We start from the raw sequence: 21,910 nt of genomic DNA on the forward strand, positions 1-21,910 counted from the left end.
AATCGGCATCAAGGTAGGCTCGAACGTGAGCTGTTTGAAGCTGCTAAGATCGCTCAGAACGATCTATGCATCAGCACGCCCTCAGTGCACATTACTCCAAAAGAACATCAATTTTTGTTATCATAATGTGTATAATCTTAACTATTTTGAACCATGTATGCCTTCACCACCTTCTGCACACTCGCCTCAGGGTTTAACAACAGCAAGTTTAGGAGACAATAGGCTTAGCGCATGCGCGGCGGCCCCGCTAGGTTCCCTTCCCGTACTTCAATAAAGCAGTTGTTGAAAGTTAGCGCTTGTCCCGTCCACGTCTCCACTTTGTCTTTGTTTTTTTGCGCTCTAACTTCCTCATCATCTCAAGTATTAACCAGTGCTCTTGTGTTGTTATGTCCTCCCTACACTACCTGAGCTAATTTGGCTCGCAGTATTACCAAAACAATAATAGTAACAACGCGGCTGTAGTTTCGAAGCGGACGTATTCATTTTTAATTACGCTCTGGCGAGATTGGCACTAAATGTTAAGAGAGAAGCAAAATACTGAGCGCTTTTTGCTTTATCGCTTCCTTGGTCCAAAAACATTGGGCTAGCTTTCAGAGTGAAGCTCCTGCAACCTGCCCGTGAAAGTCGGGTCCACGTGTTTTAGTACGGCGGGATTTATGAAAGACCCGGTTTGGAGCCGTCTGAGGTGGCACTCCCGGTACTGAAACACGTGGACCGCACTTTCACGGGCAGGTGCAAATTCTGCGGGCAGTATGCTGACTTATACCACATGATGTGGGCCTGCCAGTTAAATACAAATGTAGCAGTTATAAGTCAGCCAACTAGGGAGGGCTGGGAGGCGGCCCTATCCAGCTCGTACCTGGAGGCCCAGCGGGCCCTGGTCCAGAGAGCACGGGCAGCGGCGGCAGCCAATGGCGTCCCGGAATAGGGACTGCCACACAGGTCAACGTCCATCCACAGCTTCCCCTCCCATTTCAATACAGGGCTACCGTAAATGTTTTCTCCTCCTCCTCCTGCAACCTCAGAAGGCAGTGGGTTCTTATTGCCTGACAGAGTGAAATGGTGCGCCGAATGGATGCTTAGACAGATGTTTCTTTATTCTGCTTTATTCAGATATGAGTACTCTTAGTCAAGGCCTTTTCGTAGTGGCTTCTCGCACAATTGGCTAACCGCGTATTCCACGTGAATTTGCAGGACTCAAAGAACCGCTAGGGCACATCGACTTCTTCCCTAACGGCGGGGACAAGCAGCCGAACTGCTCCAGTGAGTATGGTGCTCATCGCTGATAAGTACTTCTGGGATAGGCTGCACAAAACATGAAAGATTGCGCGGGGTGGTGCATTTCTAACTGTTTCTTTAGTTCCCTCGGAGCCCACAGTCGGCACACTCTTCTGTATCACGTTGACCGCGCAGCGACTGCTTCTGTCCTGTTTTAGAATAGCATAGCTTCTCGCTGCCTAACAGGCAGTTTGGTGCAAGTTAGAGCAAAGGAGTAACCGAATACTACTAAAACCACTACAACTGAAGTGTACTGATATCAGTGGTCAATTACAACCCCCAAAATATAACTGCATATAACAACGCTTTCTATTACAGTGCTTTCCTTGCAAGTCTATTGGCATTCCGCACGGACTAGAATGAACCAGTGCGGCATCCGTGATCTATTGCCTCTTGAATTTATTACCGTGTTAATTTTCATCAGAAGGTGCTTTTGTACGCTTTCGTCGCTATTTTTTTTTTCGCGTTTCGATGTGAAAACATCAGCAGCGGTGCACGCACTGCAAGGAAGGGCTGAGCTGTTGCGCAGTTCAGTAAACACTGTTGCGCAGAAATGCCAACTGCGGAGCGTGGGACGACTAAAATGCAAACCACACGGGATTGCATGTCCTGAGAGCACTCGACTCTTTCGCAGCCCGGCCACTGTCTCTATCGCCATCTCAAACTAGCCCTAGCGTTTCTCACCAAGTTCTTGTTCTCAAACTTATACCGCAGGTTAGATGTTTTTTCTTGTAAAAAGTAGATCATTGTTAGAAATTGTTCACTAAAAAACTTGATAGCCGCAAGGGCGACACCAGGAAAGAGGTAAATAATGCATGAGAAAATTCCTAAAAATTGTAAGTGATTGCAATCAATGAATTGTTTCAAATGAATAGGGCTGGGTGACTTTGCTGCATTTCCCTCTCTCTTCATATTTCGCATGCCTATGAAAAGCAACCCCGCATGATATAGAAGGGGCAGGTAGAACTACGTGAGTAGCCAGGCACACGCATTGCGGTTTTTTGTTCACTGGTAAACTTTCATTCATCATCAAGGTGAAAGCTGATCAGCGCTGTTTTTCGTCGTGGTTTGTATGGAAAGTGTTCTCAGCTATTGTTTGAGTTGTCATTGTCCTTCATCACTTCTCCCTCTTAACGTTCCTTTGCAGTCCAACTCCGCTGATAACATTGTGAGAAATAGCGCGAAGGGAACAATAAAGACGGATACCACGACGCAGACAACAGCCAACTCGCAAATGAGCCTTACTCTACGCAATTTATACATGGCAAAACGAAAAACATGAAACAAGCAAGCTCCCATCGGAAGCCGTAGTCACAGCAGCACGTGTCACTCATCGGAGGGTTTAAAATGTAATGAAAACGGCACGACGAACCAGGACAAAAGTAGAGCTCACAGTACAGGACCAGCGCCCTTGGACTTGATTATTTTGGAAGGAAGCCTGACGTGCCCTGAGAAAAGCTCCGAAACGCCGAAGATAGACCATTCTTCCAATGCCACCAGTTTTTTTCTCACGCAGTACAGCACTCGAGGCTTCCGTTCCCGAAGTAGGGGCGGACGTCTTCACAAAATATCCCACACGAACAAATTGAAGACGTGTGAAAGCCAATTTTTTTTACTGCAAAAGGGATTCATCGCGCCCACCGATTAAGGTTGTAAGACGTTGTCTGGGCGGATCGAATTGACTAATTATGTGCCATCATTATATTCACGCCTAAAGCTGCCCGAAAAAACCGGTGAAGAACGTAGCGTAAGGGTAGAAGCATGTAGACAGCCATACTGGCCCGTGCTACCAGCAGCCTGGTCGGCTACCTCATTCCCATTAATTCCCGAGTGACCCCTAATATGAAATAAAGGAAAAGGGACAAAAGAAGGGCAGAGAACTTTTCTGTGCGCAGCTCTTCAGCACCAGTTTATGCTGACCAACGTCGCCGTCGTTCCTCGGCGTAACCGAACGAAAGAGGATCACAACGCGTAATGAAAGAGAGCGAACGCACCGCAGCGAAGGCCGGAAGAAAGATTGCGATAGTGAATACAGCGTGGTGAAGAAGAAGAAGAAGAAGAAGAATACAGCGTGCAAAGGAAAGCGGAACAGAAGATTTGGTTTATTGAGATTTTAACGTCCCAGAGCGACTCAGGTAATGAGGGACGCCGTAGTGGAGGGCTCCGGAAATTTCGACCACCTGGGGTTCTTTACGTGCACTGACATCGTACAGTACACGGGCCTCTGAAATTTTGCTTCACCAGGGTGGAAATTTGGCCAAGTCGATACTGATCCATAAGATAAGAGCAGCGCAAAACCAGGACGACGAACAAAAGGGGAGAGAACACACACCCACAACACAGGCGCTAACACAACTCAGCGCCTCTGTTGTGCGTGTGTGTTCTCTCCCCTTTTGTCCGTCGTCCTGGTTTTGTGCTGCTCTTATGTTATTAAATTTTGCCTCCATAGAAATTCGACCGCCGCAGCCGGGATCCAACGCGCGTCTTTCGGGAGAGCAGCCGAGTGCCATTGCACCGAGCCACCGCGGCGGCCTCTCGAAAAAGCATCAACCCGATGCATTTCAGTGGGGGCCGCAGTACAGCGTCGTTCAAACATGCATGGATTATCATGCAGATGGTGCCGCTTGTTATTGCCTCCCAAGAAACGAGCTACACACTACCTGCCTCGTCTGAATCAACGTTCATCCTGCAAAGGGACGTCATTGAGGAAAGCTTTGTAGAGAGTCGAGTACCTCCGAGCTGGACACGCCTGTCAATAAGCAAGCCTGTGGTGCTTAACAAAGCAGAGGCCGCATCTGGACGTTGTATTTTCTTACTGAGTACCTGTTCCTCGCACTCTCTTTTTTATGCGAAGCATACTAAAATAGCCCAACCCAGCTCCTCGAGCGCGGCGGTGTCGTTACCATTGACCTTTCGTGACCTCCATGTCATACCACGTGATGCGTGACGTCACAGCAGATGAAAAACGGGGGCCCAACTCGCGCCGTCGCGCGAGGCGTCGTGACCAAGGTTGACCACGTGGCGCGTGACGTCACAGCAGATGAGAAACGGGGGCCCAGCTCGCGCCGTCGCGCGAGGCGTCGCGACCAAGGAGGACCACGTGATGCGTGACGTAACGACATAGGAGAAACAGGGCCCCAGCTCGCGCCGTCGCGCGAGGCGTCGCGACCAATGTGTTTCCTGCTTCTGCCGCTAGGTGCGCTGTAGTGAACAAGTGATGCTGGAGCGGCGGTATACAAGGGGGTGCGCCTGCCTCTGCTAGGCGTACACGGGATAGAGATGCCTCCTGGAGACATGGCTGCTCGTTGGAATGAGAAGCAAAAGTTGCGGCGTGCTACAGAGACTGATGAAGAGCGTGAACAACGTCTAGCCAAGCGGCGTGCTCGATATGCAACTCGGCGACAATATGCTTCGCATCTGACTAGGCTTAACCTAGGCTAAGCCTCAGCCATTTTTTTTTTTTGGGTCGCACTGCCTCTAATAATTTTTATGCGTATTTTTCTGCTATGTGCTTTGTGTTTCCCATTCACCTGTTCTGTGGCCACCCCTATAAAAGGGGATGCATTAACAATGTAAAATCACTCCTGAAGAAGATCCGTCTTCCGATCGAAACGTCGAGTCGAATAAATGTGTTTCTAAAGGAAGTGGCTATTCTCCCGGCAGCCGTGAGAATTCCGCTCCCACAATTCTCACGGCACTCGCCTCTGATTGGCTGTACACGGTCACATGATAACTGCCGGTAGAATAAGATTTTGTTATTCTCCCGGCAGCCGTGAAAATTTCGGCAACGCAATTTTTACGGCTGTGCGTGATCAAATGATAATTTTGTGGCTCTCTCCCGGCAGCCGTGAACCCTGAACATCTTTTCCTACCTTTTTTTTATTATTTTAATAAAACTACTACCACCGGTTGAGCGTTCCTAGACTTCTGCGGGCAGGCGCCTCTAATTATCATTCATGGTTTCAGCGTTTCAGTAGTTTATGTGGTTGGAGGAACAATTGCAGCGTTGGTGCAGAAGTCGACCCCGCCAGCGGAACGCTGCGGGCTTTTCACCTCTCGGTCCAGCCATACATGTTGCCTCACGTACTTTTCTTTTTGCTACGTAAGTGCTAATAAATAGTACTATTATTATTAGCACTTTTAAGCGCTGCGCGAAGTTTTCATCTAACCAAGAACCTGAAGAACGTGTTTCAGCGGCCTTGGGCGCATCGTGCTGCAAATTATCGTCACACAGGGTAGTGCTTCCCGTTTACTATTTATAGGTCGACTGTATAGTACTCGGTTCACAGAAAAAAAACAATGACCTTGAGTAATTACGCGATATCCTGACAGAGGTCCTGACCCGGCAGCCGTGAGAATTGTGTTTGAGAATTTCTCACGGCACTCGCTTCTCATTGGCTGTGCATTGTCACGTGACCACTGCCCGGCAGCCGTGAGAATTTTGTTTGCGAATTTCTCAACCGGTGGTAGTAGTTTTATTAAAATAATAAAAAAGGTAGGAAAAGATGTTCAGGGTTCAGACTTGCCGGGAGAGAGCAACAAAATCTTAAATTATCATTTCATCACGCACAGCCGTAAAAATTGCGTTGCCGAAATTTTCACGCCTGCCGGGAGAATAGCCACTCCCTTTCCTTTAACGAAGCGTATACTTCGCTATATACTCTTGTAAGCAGTCAAGCACTTCATGCTTTCGCAACCAATATATATATATATATATATATATATATATATGTATATATATATAGTAAGAACGGAGACCAACGTTTGAAACGCTTGAAACAATTTATTGACGTTTCGACCGTGCAACGGCCTTCGAACGGCCTTCGAACGGCCTTCGTCGGTGCAGCTAGCATCGCCGAAGGCGAGAAAGAAGAAGATAGGCGAAGCTGCTGACCAGCACCGCTGGGACAAGGACTGTGGCCGTCCACACTAACTGTGCGAGTTTCCACATTACAATATATATATATATATAGTAGCAGGTGTCATCGTTCAATGGGCCAGGAAGACTTGTAGAATGAAGGGGTCACAGCATTCCGATTATCTTCGTTTATTACCCATAGTTTCGGACGGAGGACCGTCCTTCGTCAGGGTATAGAGACGAATGAACACAATTTCGCATTTTTGAGGCACCGTACGCAAAGGGAGAGGAGGAATCACTCTCTCCAGTTAGAGGAAGGCGAGCCAAAGCCAGTGTAAGACGCGAGTGCTCCAGTCCAGTTAGGTTGTAGAGGGGGATGGTTGCGAAGACTAGGGAAGGGACAAAAATTTATATATAGATCTGTAAACAAAAATTGAGAAAGCGTAAAAGAATTAAAAATATATAAAATAGGAAGACAACGGCATAGGCTTGGGTAACAGAGCTATAGCCATAGATGGGGAGGGAACTTGCCTCTCAGAAGGCACCAGCAAGAGAATTGTCGGGAGAAGCTCCCTCCGGTGTGTGTGGCGAATCCAGGAGGGAAAATAAAAGCAATCTCTTAACAAGGACAGTACAAAGAAAAACGAAAAATAAAAAAGAGAAACAAGTGCGCACATGCATATGTACACTACATCACAGAACGGCCACTCCCCAGCGGTGCAAGTGTTCAGGACCGTTGTAACGTGAGTTACGACTTGGAGAACATTTAGAGCTTCCTAAGAAAAGTTATCGGCACGGCGGAAGTGGGGCGTCGCGGTCGAGGGAGGCAGGGCGGCCGGCCAGACCCCGTGCGCGAACCCGATCCCGCAGCCGAGTGCCGCAGCGTCCGTCCCACAGTAGGCCATTCCCGTAGTGTTTTTCGTCGCGAAGGCATTCGAGTACAAACTGGCTCTTCAAAAGAAGAGGCCGAAAGGAGGGTACGAGAAAGAACCTAAAGAGCAAATACAATAAAAATAAAACAACAATAATAATAAATAAGAACAAGGACGTGTGGCGCCCGGAGAGCGCACGCTTCATTGAAAAGGAGGGATTCAAGACGTTCAAATTGTTATAGTTAGGTAGGCTTTTGAGAATGTCTTCGAATGCATGTTGTGGTAGGCACAGGTGCTGAGAAAGGGGAAGATTTGGCAGTGCGTGAGTATGAGCCTTGTGGTTGTTAAAACAACCACAGCGGAAAAGGCAGCCCCTCAGGCTATGATCAGATCCTCTGGGGCACCGTATTCTGGCAGTTTGATGAACGCAGAATTTGGCGATCTCGATGGCGGTGTCCCTGGGGTGAGTTGCCGTTTCCGCGCAGCGGGTCAGGTAGTCAGTAATTCCTGTGATTACCCTGCTTCTAGAGGTTGATGTAAGGAACGGTCCAAGTAAGTTCTTACCAATTCGTTGGAATGAACTGGACGCGGGTGGAATGGGAATGCCGCCAGGCTGTAGTACATGCGGATCCTTGAGTCGCTGGAAGTGCCGGTAAATTTCCACGTTATGCCAGACGCTGGCGGAGAGACGGCGCCAGTAATACCTTCCTTGAATTCCAGCGAGGGTTTGAGTGGCTCCTAGGTGGTCAGAAAATGGTTCATGGTGACAGGCTTGCAAAATTTCGTTGCGTAAGCTCGCTGGAACGAAAAGTACTATCGGCTGTTCATAAAATTCTGTCACGGAGGCAGAGGGAAGGCAAAGTACGTCAGAAGGCCTTGAAGGAAATATTACATTAACCATTTTGTGATGGACTCGTTCCTTAATGCAGCGCTAGTTCTCGTCGGTAATTCTGAATCTGATACTTCATCAAAGACGTTGGCAAAATCCATGAAAGTAATATCGCTCTGGCCATATGAATGCACTGTTTTGGAAAAGTCGTATACTGATTCAGTTACTCTTTGGCATCCAGCTAAGCGCAGCCATACGGTTACAAAGGGAATCTATACAGCTTCCATAAAAACTTGGTAGTTAAAGGGGTGGAGACACCAAATTTTGAAGCTATAAAAAGCCTGCTATGGGATTCCTATGTATGCAAGGGCAGTCACAGCCAGGTGTTGGACGCAACAAACGTTTAAAAAATATTTTAATTCGGTTCCAAAGATTACCTAAATGCTCACGACCTAGACCCATTCGCTAGCGCCATCAACCCTGACGTCACAAGGGGTGTAGAAAAATAAAGTTTTAGTGACGTCATACCAAAACACATACCAAAACACGGGCGGCCTGCGCCAGTCTTCGTGCCGAACGCCGGCATCTGAAGAACGCGATAGTATTGTTTGTTCACGTTCATAGCAAACCCTGGGATATATGAATATCAAAAATGCATCGTTTGTGACGATCGTTGGCAAATACCGAGTTCCTGGTAGAAGTGATGACTGCGATGCAAGCAAATTTCATCCCATAGTCGGTTTTGTGCTGCTGCTACCTGGTGCGGTTCGCCTGCCGTCCGCTAGCTCTGTTGCTGAAGACGTCGTGGAAATCGAGCATATCTTTTATTATGGGACGAATTCACAGTAAATGGGTGCCGAGCGGAGCACGTTTCTGAGCGCTGGCCAGTCCCGAAGCGCCCTCAGCTGCGGAGTCGATATGCGAAAGCAGCTAGGCCTAGCGACGACTAGGGCAGTCTGGGACCAGCGCGCAGGTCGTCGGCCGGCGTTGCCGCAGGCAGTGTCGCTGCCGAAAGATCCACTTTTAGCACAGTCATGCTGTCGTATCTCGAATCTAGAAAGCATCCTTTCTGGTAGCATGGCTGTTTTGTATTTTCTTGTGCGGACGTGAAGTACGCCGAGTCTGCCGGCCGGTAGGTCAGCCTGGATACCGTCTGCCGACGTCATAAAAGCGAGCTAAAGAGTGTTCTTGACGTAAATAACAAACCATGGGACAAGAAATGTGGAAAAAGTGTCATTTTTGAGGATCGCTGACCAATACTGAGCTGCTAGTAGAGGTAACAACGTGATATGAGCAAATTTCTCACAACCGCGCCTAGAAGCTGCCGCTGGCGCGACGTCGGGGTCCGGCTCGCCTGGCGCCCGCTAGCTCCGCTGCCGAAGGCGTCGAGGAGATTGACCATACTATTATTTTATTGTGAGATGATTCTGTTAACACTACAGCTATTTGTGAAAAGTAGGCCTTTTATTATAGCGCAGGCGACTTCCGAAGCGCCGGCCGCTCGCTAAACAGGCTATAGGCCTAGCGACGACCACGGCAGCCAGGCAGCAGCAGAGCTCGTCGCCCGGAGCGCCCGCGAGCGGTGCCGTTGCCGAAAGCTCCCAACATAAGCAGACATGCTTTGTCGCTGCTCGAGTATAGCTGGCAGTTCTGATAACAAGGCGATCTTGTCTTTTCTTGTGATATTTGTACTCCATCCCAAGCAGCGCTCAGGTACTGCTGCACGGCAGCGAAGTGTGACACCGGTTGTGGGCGCAGCTTGGGTAGAGCGGCGCAGCGATGCTTACTGGCATTTTGCAAAGTGTTTCGCATCCTCACGCGAACCCGCGAAGGCGATATTAGCGTGCGAACAAAAAAAAAAGTCGATGTCCTCACTCGTTGGAATCAGATCTGTCAGAATCCGAGCTGCTGGGACTAGACGTGCAGTTGTTTGTTTTCATATGCGCTGGTCAGCACGTGTGTGGGAAAGCAGACGATGCAGCAGTAGGTGCGTCACAACTTTTGTGGGCCCACGTGACCAAGCGAAGCAGTTGATCTTCCCCCTCTGCGACGTCACTGTACAACTCGGCGTTGCGAAACCGAAACCGAAAATCGTTCACCTAAAAATGCTATAATAAATTATTCACTGTGAATATATGAATCTTTGAGTGTGTATCATGCTTCCTGGAGCCATAAGAAACGTTTGAAACTAAGAACGCGCGAACCACAAATTTGGTGTCTCCACCCCTTTAAAGAAAAATTCGTCCTGGTCCGGTGCTCGAACCCTTCTTCTCCGCTTCAAGTCGCTCTACCAGCTAAGCTGACCGGAACGGCTAGCATTAGTGGAACAAGAGAGAATCGACCAAACTGGGCACATGCTCAGAGTTCCCCATTAATCCAGGGCAGATCTTTCACAGCAAAAAACCCATCAAACACCGCAAATACACACATCAAGTAGGGTCAAGGAAAGCAACTTCTTTACTCACTAATACTAAGTATAGCTGACTCACATACTTTTTTCCGAATAAAATAGGTCTGCATTACCTGCCGCGTTTCCCGATATATGTGGCGGAATAAAATTCTGGTACCAATACACTAATGGTAAGCGCACTTTCTCGTGCGCTGTTTGTCTTTCGTCCGGCTGCGCTGTTTCGCTAAATATGCATGTGCGAGTGACAGTAAGAAGTTGGTTAAAATACAAGCCCTGGTTAGTTCGAAATGCACGGAGTGGAAACAGCGCGATCTGCGACAAGGAAAAAGGAAGGCAACAGCGGCGAGCGCTGTGTCTGCGCCGTTGGTGTGCTGGCCATTGGTGATCGGTACTAGCATTTTATTGCGTCACAGAAATCGGGCATCGCGGCAGTTATTGCGCTTGTCTCTTGTTCCGGTGTTTTGCGCTGTTCCGTCACAAATGAATAAAAAAGTTGCTTTCCTCGACCATACGTGGTTTGTGTTTTTTTGTAAATGCTCCGCCGTGGATTGATGGGGTGGCATTTTTAGATGGTACTTTGAGCATGTGCCCGGGATTTGTTTGGTTCATGTTGATTGTTGTCATAAAATTACAGTTTTCCTTAATAAAAGATGTAGTTGAGAGGCACCTCTCATCTGTCTTCTTTTCCTCGTGTCTGTCTTTCGGCCGGCTGCTCTATTTGGCCCAAAATGCATCCAACCACCTTGACCTAGTTTCCATCCTGCCACTATTACAAACAGGGCTGCTAAGGGCATGTTTTCCAGTTCTTTGGTTGCGCTAATACGAAGAAAAAAAAGGAAAGCAGCACATTTGTGAAATTGAGTATATTTCCCAAATTTTCCCCGGGCTTCTGGATATTAATTCTTCAAGCCGAAGCATGTGTTAGCGCTCATTGGAGTCCTCAGAAACGGCACCAAAAGTAGGCTTCGATGCGAAAGCATGCGGATTTAATTACAACATTCGTGAGTGAAGAAAGTTGGCTAGTTGGTATGTGATTCCCAACAGCGCCAATAACATGGAGTGAAGTGAGACTTAAAGAAGACTAGCGTGTTTGCGGCGCTCTTGTGAACCATTGTCAAAAGCCTGACTACACCCGGTGCCAGCCGAGCCCACCTATCTCAGCAAACTTCTTAATCTTACCTCCCATATAACTTTCTGCCGCTCCTGCTACGCTGGCTTCCCTCGGAATCCACTCCGTTCCTCTTGACGGCTATCCATTATCTTGCCTTCGCGTTTCGTGACGTGCCCGAGCCCATTTCTGCCCCTTGATTTCGACTGCGATGTCATTCACCCGCATTTGTTCCCCTGTCGTCTCCCTCTCTCTTAACGTTGCATATACGAGTTTCCTTTCCATGCTTCGGTGCGTTGTCCATAATTTAAGCTGAACCCTCTTCGTTAGCCTCCACGTTTCGGCCCCATAGGTCAGTACCAGTATGAGAGCTGCTATATACTTGTAAAAGATGTTGGTACAGTGCCATTGGTGATCTGAGAGAACCTGCCAAATACGCTGCACCCCACTATTCCAGTTATTTCGCTCCCGTGATTTCGATCGGCGCTGACTGCTTCCCCAAAGTAGTCGTATTCCCTTAGCACATCCTCACCTCGTTACCACCTGTAGACTGCTTTTCCCTTCTGAGACTGCTGCGTTGTTTTTATTCGTATTAATTTTTATACCCACCGTTCTGGCCTGGCTGTCTAACTCACTGATCACGCTTTGCAGGCATGTCTTAAATGGCTTAGCACTCCTCCCTGCTCGTTCATAGTGCCGCTGAAAAAGTGCCGTAACTGCGTAACTGCTTTCGGTAGGCCTCAGTCACACCGTTGTGGCTAAGAGAAAGATCGGGCTGGACCGATAAATGGCTGTCGACAACACTGTACACGCTATTTGTGTGAAATAAAATCCTAAAATTCTTCGCGTGAAGTCCTCTACAAGGTCACTGTATTGCTTTTAGCTTGCAGGCCGTGGAACTATGGCTGTTTCAGATTTTACATGACCATTCAATTTCCATTTATTGCCGTCGTAAGGCGTATATTAAGAGGGCGTCTATGAATGGACGCATCGAATTTCGTGTGCAGACAAAAGCAGAACAATGCAGAGATTCCTTAGGCCATGCGTGCTGTTGCCAGGCATCGAGCGGCGAACTGTACGAGTTTGCGGTGCAAGTTCTGTGGCGGACCATGCCCTGCGCGGACCTCAAATCATTTCGGGCTATGGCGAGCTCTCACCAGAAATTAAAACGCAAGACCTGCGCAGAAGTACCGTAATTTGCCGATTCTAATGAACTCCTGAATCTAACACGCACCTTTTCGTCGCATGGTTTCGGTTTTCATCTGCCTGGAAACCATTTCCAGGCAAGTACAATTCAATTCAATTCCTTTTATTTCCTTTTTCAAAGGAGGAGACAGGACAAAAAACCGTGACAACGGCTTGACGTAGGTCCTGCCCCCTTACAAATTGGCAGACATACAGATACTTTTGTGGCACAAGTGTCTGACAGGTCAAGAAAACTAAATAAATAAAGGAACACACAACTATTAGCAACCCTTGAGCAGTCACTCAACACACAGCAAGTTTCGGAAATGAATGCGGATAGACATAAACAGTAGTCATCAAAAAACATTAGTTAGGAAAGGCTAAAAGCATGCTACACACTTCACATAGGTAAAGACGATAGAAATAACTTAATGTTAGAATTCGGGTTAGAAAAAAGATCGAACGACTCTTGCTGCTCTAACAAGCCAGGCAGGCTGTGAAGGTTCGCGTTTCTGCCCTGCGCCTTCAGCACCACCAATGGCTGTATAGGATTATTCTCGCGCTAGATTGGAGCCGTAAAAAGATTTAATCTTCCAGCTGACGACTTTTCCCCCCCATGACTGGCGCAGGGGCCGACCTGTTGTGTGAGCACCTTCGTTCCTACGACTACTACATGGAGACGATCGCCACGGCCGCCCCGTGCTCCATGGTGGGCTTCGTGTGCTCCGACTGGCAGTCGTTCACGGCCGGTCGCTGCACCGACTGCGGGCCCGGGGACGAACTCTGCGTGCGCTTCGGAGAGCCGGCTGCCCAACACCGCGCTCTCCTGCCAGAAGGCCGCTCAGTGCGCGTCTTCCTGCGCACCGCTGGCTCCTACCCGTACTGCGGTGAGCCTCCTGTCTTTTTTCATGCGGCGCCTCCGATACGGCAACGCTCGCCTTGTATATCCTAACTTCTTTCCCCAGCCAACAAGGAGAGTGCATTAAAATTTGAAATAGGCGGCAGCACATGAAAGGCAAGAAGGGAGTAATTACTCATTGACATCTACACAGCTTTCTCAGAAACGTCGCAGTTAAAGGAAAATTCGTCCTCTTCCGTGGTTCGAACCCGCGGGACCACCGCTGCGCTTGGGTGGATGTCAGTGCATAATTACTCCCTTATTACAAATCTACTCCACCTTGGGGGATTCCCCTAAACATTTGACCAACACTGTTCCCACTTCGAGTTATTGATCAATTCGCTCTCGCCCTACCATAGGCTTGCCGTCCCTGTTAGCTCAATTGGTAAAGCGACTGCACCGGTGAAGCGGTAATCCCGGGTTCGATCCCCGGACCAGGACGAATTTTTCTTTAACTGTGAAGTTTCTGAGAAAGCTGTACAGCTTTCCTCTGTAGCCGTATGGCTGCACTTGGGTGGATGTCAATGATGTAAAGAGGAAGATGATCAGCAGTCAGAGCAGCAGAACCGAGCCGACGCGCGAGACCAGAAGACGACGATCGGCAGCTGAAGCAGCAGAGCCGACGCGCGGCGCGAGACGAGAGCGTGAACTGTTCCGGGACCGGACCTGTCCTTGCCCGCTCTAACCGGCCTTCACAACTGTTAAAAAAATTCAGGGGGCACTTTGACTGTCTAAAGTGCGTAGAGGCGAAAGCGTTTTCCGCACCACTTTCAGTGCTTCTGTGGAACTGGTGGCGTCACATGTAATTGAGTACTAATTAGTAAGTGATGACAAATCACTAATTAATGGTTAATTACTGATTAATGCCTGAATACTAATTAACTTCTAGTTAAGCTTAAGCTTAAGCTTCGCCTTTAGGAGTGGAACGCGACAGCGTGTTGTAGCGCTGCCAGGGAGTCCACGGAACGCCACCACCCGTTCGGCGCGATGCCTTGCCGTTTCAACGCAACGGTTTTTGAGGAAAGGAAATGGCGCAGTAAATCTCTGTCATCTCGGTGGACACCTGAACCGCACCGTAGAGGAACGGAGGAAGTGGGAGTGAAAGAAGAAAGACGGAGATGGCCCGTAATGAAGAAAATGAAAATTGTATTTGAGGAAAGAAAATTACGCAGTAACTGTCTCACATATCTCGGTGGACACCCGTCAAAATTCAGGGGGGGGGGGGTGCACTTTTTTGACCTAAAGTGTGGTCACTGATGTGTGGTTAAGATGTTAAGCTTCGCCTCTAAGAGTGGAACGCGAGAGCGTCTTGCAACGCTGCCAGGGAGTCCGTAGAACGCCATCGCCCTTTCGGTTCTACGCCTCGCTCGTCGGTAAATTGGTTTTTGAGGAAAGGAAATGTATTTCTCTCTAATATCTCGGTGGACACCTAAACCTCGCCGGAAGGGAAAGGAGGAGGATGGCAGTGAGCGAAGACACCGTATTCACTACACGTGCCTTTGTTCATTCCAAACCATCGAGCTGGCATGGCGGAGTGGATAGCATGCTCGTCTCGCACTCCGAAGACCGGGGTTCGATTCCCGAGCTCGACCAATTTCTTAATCGGTTTTATTTATTTATATGGCCTGACTAGAGAAGTTAATTAGGCTAATTGGGTAATTAATCAATTAACTAAGCTCAGTCCCACTTACTTGGAGCATCACTATATGGTCCCTTCAATTGGTTTCATGGTTACCAGCCAAAGTACAATTGGCCCCGTTTGAAATTGGCGCACTGTGACGTCACGACCGTTTCGACCAACTGAAAAGCGTGACATTCTCTTTCGACAACTGCTGCTTACAACGATGAGACATTGGGCGCATTTGTTTTTCAGTCCCGGACTGTCCGGGACTACTTGCGGACTCGAGTCCGGTATTTGTTTTTCTCGGGCAGCCCGAAAGCTCCGCCCACCTGCTTGCATCGCCATAGCAACGCGTTCGTTTTTAGCCTATGGCAGTCCGCGGGCTGCTTGGGGCTGCTCAGAAGGCAGCAGACGATAGCTGCGCGCCGCGCTGGCAGCCATATTAAGTTAGACTCCGTGTGCATTTTGAGTGCTTTTCGTGTTCCTGGAGGTCGATATCATGCGTTAAACCTTCACATGAGCTCCGTAGCTCCTCTCTGAGCCATCGCAAGACTTTTTGTTCTTGCATCTTCGTTTATTTTCTTGAAATCCACCGCACACTGACGCGCGTTCGGAGCTGCGAGCGCGTATTGTTTGCTCGTGTCGTCAAGAGGCTCTTGGTCGCTTGTTTTGCCACATGCCGTCTGTACGCTTACCTGAAAGCATCGCAGGTGAACCACTCGTATACTGGAGCAGCTATAGAGCTTGTTGTCAACATTTTTTCGGAGGGTTTCGTCTATCTGCCTTTCTGCAACGAGTTGGGCTACTTTGTGCGAACTTCGCCGCAAGCAGTAGCGGCGAGCATACCTCCGAAGCTGAGTTCTGTAATGCACCTACGCTAAGCTGACAGTACAGTCTTTAAATCGACTCAGTATCATGATCAAGCGCACGGCGTTGCTTCGGCGTCGTAGTGGCCGTGGCTTGCATCGTCTGCTAGCAGATGACAGCGTCTTTGTACGGTAACCGAGGGGGAGCCCGGCTCTGGCGCCGAGTTCGAAAGCAGCCTATGGCAAGTAGGTCATGTGACCATGACGCTTTTCCTGTCCGAGCGGAAGCCGAGACCTGCCAGCTAGTAGTCCGGGACTGGAAAAACAAATGCGGCCATTAAAGGCTTTCGCCTTAATAAAGGCCGTTACATCTTGGTGGAGGCTGCGGGATTCCGTCCTGGAGCTACGCAACCGGACCATCGCTACCCCCATGCCTGCCAACGCCAACCAGCCAGCCGGCTCTTCGCCGGCACCCGTTGCTTGCCATGGTGCGCTCCGCCAGCGCGACCCGGCCGTCTTCAGCGGCACGGACGACAAAGACGTGGAGGACTGGCTGTCATCTTATGACAGGGTGAGCGCTCATAACCGATGGGACGACAGTATGAAGCTTACCAACGTAATCTTCTACCTGACCGGCGTTGCCCACCTTTGGTTCGAAAACCACGAATCGGACTTCACCACTTGGATCGAATTCAAAACCAGCTTCTCTGACATCTTCGGCCGTCCGGCAGTACGCAAACTTCGCGCCGAGCAGCGTCTTCGCGTTCGTGCACAGCAGAGCGGTGAATCATACACTAGCTACATCGAAGACGTCGTCAATCTCTGCAAGCGTGTCAATGCGTCCATGGCAGAGGCCGATAAAGTTCAACACGTCCTTAAAGGAATCGAAGACGACGCTTTCAATATGCTTGTGGGCAAGAACGTCACCTCTGTTACCGATATATTCGACCACTGCCAAAGCTACGACGAGCTTCGCCGACAGCGCGTTTTCACTCGGCAGCCGACTCCACAGACAGACACAGTTACTAGCCTCAGCATGACGACCGAAGACAGCTCGCTACTGCTCCAGATCAAGCAGTTTGTCCGTGAGGAGGTTGCGCGGCAGCTTTCGCTTCTTCCTGCTGTTCCGAGTCCTTCTAACCTAACTCCGACACTTCAGCACGTCATTCGGGAGCAAGTGTCCGAAGCCCTGCCATCGGTTTCCTTTCCGCCTCCCGTCGCTGCGCCACTTACCTACGCCGAAGCCGTCAGGCGTCCCCGCCCAGAAACGTTCGTTTCGTACCAGCATCCACCGCAGTCGACACCATTTCGTCCTGCCCGGCCACCACCGCAACGTTTCCGACCATGGCGCACACCGGACAACTTACCCATTTGTTATGCCTGCGGCATTCCTGGTCACGTGATGCGTCACCGCCAAGTGTTGTCCCCTGCTGCCGATACCGACCCTCGACGTTACGCCTACGCCCCTCCCCAGCCTTTTCACCGCACTTTGCCTTCTGAGACCACTGCTTCCTCCGATCTCAGCCCGTCTATTCGCCGCCGTTCTCCATCTACGCGTCGCCGCTCGGTTTCCCCGAAGCGCCGTCGTCCCTCTTCCCCTTCGGAAAACTAGTGCCCGCAGTTCCGGAGGCAAGAACTGCGTGCTCGTCGCCAAGCTCAAGACCTCGACTTTCTCCGACAAATTTGATCGCGGTTTCTGTGGAGGGCACCGATGCTTTCGCGCTTGTTGACACCGGTGCTGCTGTATCTGTACTAAGTGAGAAATTGTGCCGCCAGTTACGAAAAGTGATGACTCCGCTATATGGTTTCGTGCTTCCCGCCGCTAATTCGCAACTTATCGCGCCTTTGGGGGCATGTACAGCCCGAGTTTCTATTCAGGACGTTCTGTATATTGTTGAATTCATCGTCTTCCCATCGGCGTCTCACGGCGTCATCTTAGGCTGGGACTTTCTCTCCCAACATGACGCTGTCATCGACTGCACTCGTTCCGAAGTCGCCCTTCTTCCCTTCGGCGACGACTCGGTGAACGCTTCCACTAACTTGTGCTCCAAGCTGACTGTGGCTGCTGACGTCATGATCCCGCCGTGCTCTGCTGTAATCGTCTCCGTTCATTGCGACTCTGCATCCAACGGCACTGTCATCTTCATCCCGTCCGACTCCTTCGCTTCTCGCCACTGTCTACCCCTGCCATTCGCCGTGCTTACCGTCTCAGCCGGCTGCAGCGCCTTGCCCCTGACGAATCCATTCCTGTGCCCCTCCACTCTTCTTCGCGGTGAATGCTTGGGATATGTCCAGCCTTTCGCCTCCGTTGTCACCTGGGACCCTTCTGAGGAGGACTCCTGCCACCTGCAAGTGTCGTCACTTACCTCTTCCCCACCGTCTCCTGGTCCCGCTCCCGAGGCCGTCTTCGCGGGCTCAATCGACGCGAATCTTTCGCCACCGGAGAAGACCTAGCTTGCTGCCCTGCTAGATAAGTTTCGGTCATCGTTTGACTTCTCTCACCACCGTTTGGGCCGCACTTCAGCTGTTACCGATCGGATCGACACAGGCGCCCATTCGCCGTTGCGCCAACGCCCATATCGCGTCTCGGCCACCGAACGCCAGGTTATAGACACCCAGGTGAATGATATGCTGCAGCGTGGCGTCATACAACCATCACACAGTCCTTGGGCTTCCCCCGTCGTCCTTGTCACCAAGAAAGACGGCTCTATCCGCTTTTGCGTTGACTACCGGCGCCTCAACAAAATCACCCGAAAATACATCAATGCGCTACCCCGCATTGATGACGCACTTGACTGCCTGCAGGGAGCTGAATTCTTTTCATCGTTAGATCTCCATTCAGGGTATTGGCAAGTCCCGATGGCCGACGATGACCGCACTAAGACAGCCTTTGTGACGCCTGACGGGCTGTATGAATTCAACGTCATGCCCTTCGGACTATGCAATGCCCCTGCCACGTTTGAGCGAATGATGGACACCATACTGCGCGGCCTGAAATGGAAAACCTGCTTATGTTACTTGGACGATATCGTTGTTTTCTCCCCAGACTTCAAGACGCACCTCGTTCGCCTAGAGCACGTTTTGAGATGCCTCGCGGCAGCCGGGCTTCAACTCAATTTAAAGAAATGTCGCTTTGCTGCTCGCCAGTTGACGATTTTGGGGCACGTCGTGTCAAAACAGGGTGTTCTTCCTGACCCAGCAAAGCTTCGTGCTGTCTCTGAGTTCCCGAAGCCCTCTACGATCAAGGAACTTCGCAGTTTCATCGGCTTATGTTCTTACTTCCGACGCTTTATCCGAAATTTCGCTTCTATCATCGCACCTCTGACTGCCCTTCTTCGTGGCAGTAGCGACCTATCAAGCTGGAGTACTGCCTGTGACGAAGCGTTCACCACGTTGCGCCGTCTACTTACTTCTCCACCCGTACTGCGCCACTTTGACCCTGCTTCTCCAACTGAAATCCACACAGATGCCAGTGGCGTTGGTATCGGTGCTGTTCTTGCTCAACGGAAACCGGGGTGGGCGGAGTATGTTGTTGCATACGCGAGCCGCACCCTGACGAAGCCAGAGCAAAACTACTCAGTTACTGAAAAAGAGTGCTTGGCAATCGTTTGGGCAATCGGGAAATTTCGACCTTACGTATACGGCCGGCCTTTCGCGGTCGTCACGGACCATCATTCCCTATGTTGGTTGTCCTCCCTAAAAGACCCAAATGGCCGCCTCGCCCGATGGGCCTTACGCCTTCAGGAGTACGATATTCGTGTGATCTATCGCTCTGGCAGGAAGCATAACGACGCCGACGCTTTGTCTCGTTCACCTCTAGCCAATGATTGTGCCTCTCCTCCCGCTATCGACTGCGCCCCCTTGTCATTGGACGATATGCCCAACGAGCAGTCCAAGGACCCGTGGATCACTTCTCTTGTACGCTATCTCTCAGACTGTTATGTCGTGTCGGTACCGCGTGCAATCCGCCGAAATTATCTCCCTGATGGCCGCAAGTGGCTCCTAGTGATCCCTGGACATTTACGCTCAGAAATATGAGCAGCCTTTCATAGCGACCCGCAAGCTTGTCACGGCGGTGCTTTCAAGACCTACAACCGGCTTCGCCTCCGCTATTACTGGCGCGGCATGTACAACTACGTTCGAAAATTCGTCCGTTCCTGCCCCGATTACCAGCGCCGCAAGCTCGGTCATCATCATTCGACCGGCCCTCTGCAGCCTTTGCCTTGCCCATCCAGGCCATTTGACCGAGTTGGCACTTCCCTACACTGCTGCAGGAAACCGCTGGGTTATCGTCGCTGTAGATCACCTGACACGGTACGCTGAAACAGCCGCACTCCCAGCTGCTACAGCGCGGGATGTTGCCTCCTTCCTCTTGCACCATTTCATACTTCGGCACGGAGCACCGCGTGAACTGTTGAGCGACCGTGGGCGGGTGTTTCTGTCAGACGTCGTTTCATCTCTCCTGCAGCAATGCAACATTACTCGCCGCACCACTACTGCCATCATCCCCAGACGAACGGCTTAACTGAACGTTTCAATCGAACATTAGGTGACATGTTGTCAATGTACGTGGCGGCCGACCATACTAACTGGGACATCGTCCTCCCCTTCGTCACATATGCCTACAACACCGCTACGCAGAGCACTACTGGTTTCTCACCATTCTTCCTTCTGTACGGCCGTGAACCATCCTCGCCGCTCGACACTATTCTTCCTTATCATTCTGATTCGTCAGAAACCACAACCGTATCTGAAGCCTCCAGACACGCTGAGGAGTGCCGCCAGCTCGCCCGGTCATTCACGTCCGACGACCAAGGGCGCCAGAAATACCGCTTCGACCACTCCCATGGCACCGACACTTTTCAGCCGCAATCCCTTGTTTGGCTCCGTGTGCCTTCTGCTGCACCAGGTCTCTCTAGCAAGTTGCCGCCAAACTACCACGGACCCTACCGCGTCCTTGAGCGCACTTCTCCCGTCACTTACGTAGTTGAGCCCGTGACGCCATCACCCGATCTCCGACGACGTGGGCGCGAGACCGTCCACGTTTCGCGTTTGAAGCCGCACTACGACCCCTGCGTCGTGTTGACCCCCTAAATCGCCAGGATGGCTCTTTTTCCCCCGGGGCCAAATGTAAAGAGGAAGATGATCAGCAGTCAGAGCAGCAGAACCGAGCCGACGCGCGAGACCAGAAGACGACGATCGGCAGCTGAAGCAGCAGAGCCGACGCGCGGCGCGAGACGAGAGCGTGAACTGTTCCGGGACCGGACCTGTCCTTGCCCGCTCTAACCGGCCTTCACAGCTGTTAATAAAGGCCGTTACAATGAGTAATTACTACCTTATTACAAATCTACTCTACCTTGGGGATTCCCCTAAACATTCGACCAAAGGCAGGAAGACAGACGAGACAAGGACGGCTGTCCCTGTCTTTTTTGAAGTGAAAAGCTTCACTAGGCTCGTCAACAACGCGCTTTGCGTGGGCCACCCCTGGGCGCCGCCGCTGCGCGCCCTTCTTCCTCCTCGCCACCCCCTCCTTTCTCCTCCTCGCCACCGGTTTACCCTTCGCTGCTGCTAGCGGTTCTTATCGCGTTATCGCGAGGCATTGCGATAACTCCCGAGCGGCGGCGGCGGCGGACATAAGAGGCCGCGCGCCGCGGCGCGCGCTCCGTAGTTACTTCTCCTCGCCATCGGTTAACCGCTTGGGCCTGTTGGGACGGCGGTCTCCGTCCCAAGAGAAAGTTCTTTCGCAAGCCGTTGCGAAAACGCACGCGTGAGCGGCTGCGGAGGCCGTACAAGAGGCGCAGACATTCGCCATGGAAGGAAGAAGACCCAGAAGTGGTAGCGAGGGAGTTGACTCAAAATCTACACCGCTACCGTGGTGCTCCCTCCGCATTGTGCGCGAACTGCGACAGCCTTGACGTCAAACAAAGAATAACTGCAGTTTTTCGCTTGTATATCCAGGCTTAACCAGAGCTAAGCTAATGCCATTTTTTTTGGCGCTGCGGCCTTTTTCAATTATGTGCCAACAAGCCCAGTTCGCCGCATCAA

General features: G+C 50.7%; 1 protein-coding gene across 1 annotated transcript in view; it reads left to right on the top strand.

Annotated features, from left to right (window-relative positions):
* LOC149367380 (pancreatic triacylglycerol lipase-like) overlaps nt 1-21,910 on the top strand; it is a 146,626-nt gene that overhangs the window by 117,535 nt on the left and 7,181 nt on the right. Inside the window, exon 7 of the mRNA XM_089573758.1 lies at nt 13,170-13,427. Coding sequence (XP_089429884.1) covers nt 13,170-13,427 — 258 coding nt within the window. The remainder of the gene's footprint in view (nt 1-13,169; nt 13,428-21,910) is intronic.

Source organism: Amblyomma mixtum, chromosome 1 (genome assembly GCF_055824585.1).
Source record: "Amblyomma mixtum isolate Tamu chromosome 1, ASM5582458v1, whole genome shotgun sequence".
NCBI lineage: Eukaryota > Metazoa > Arthropoda > Arachnida > Ixodida > Ixodidae > Amblyomma > Amblyomma mixtum.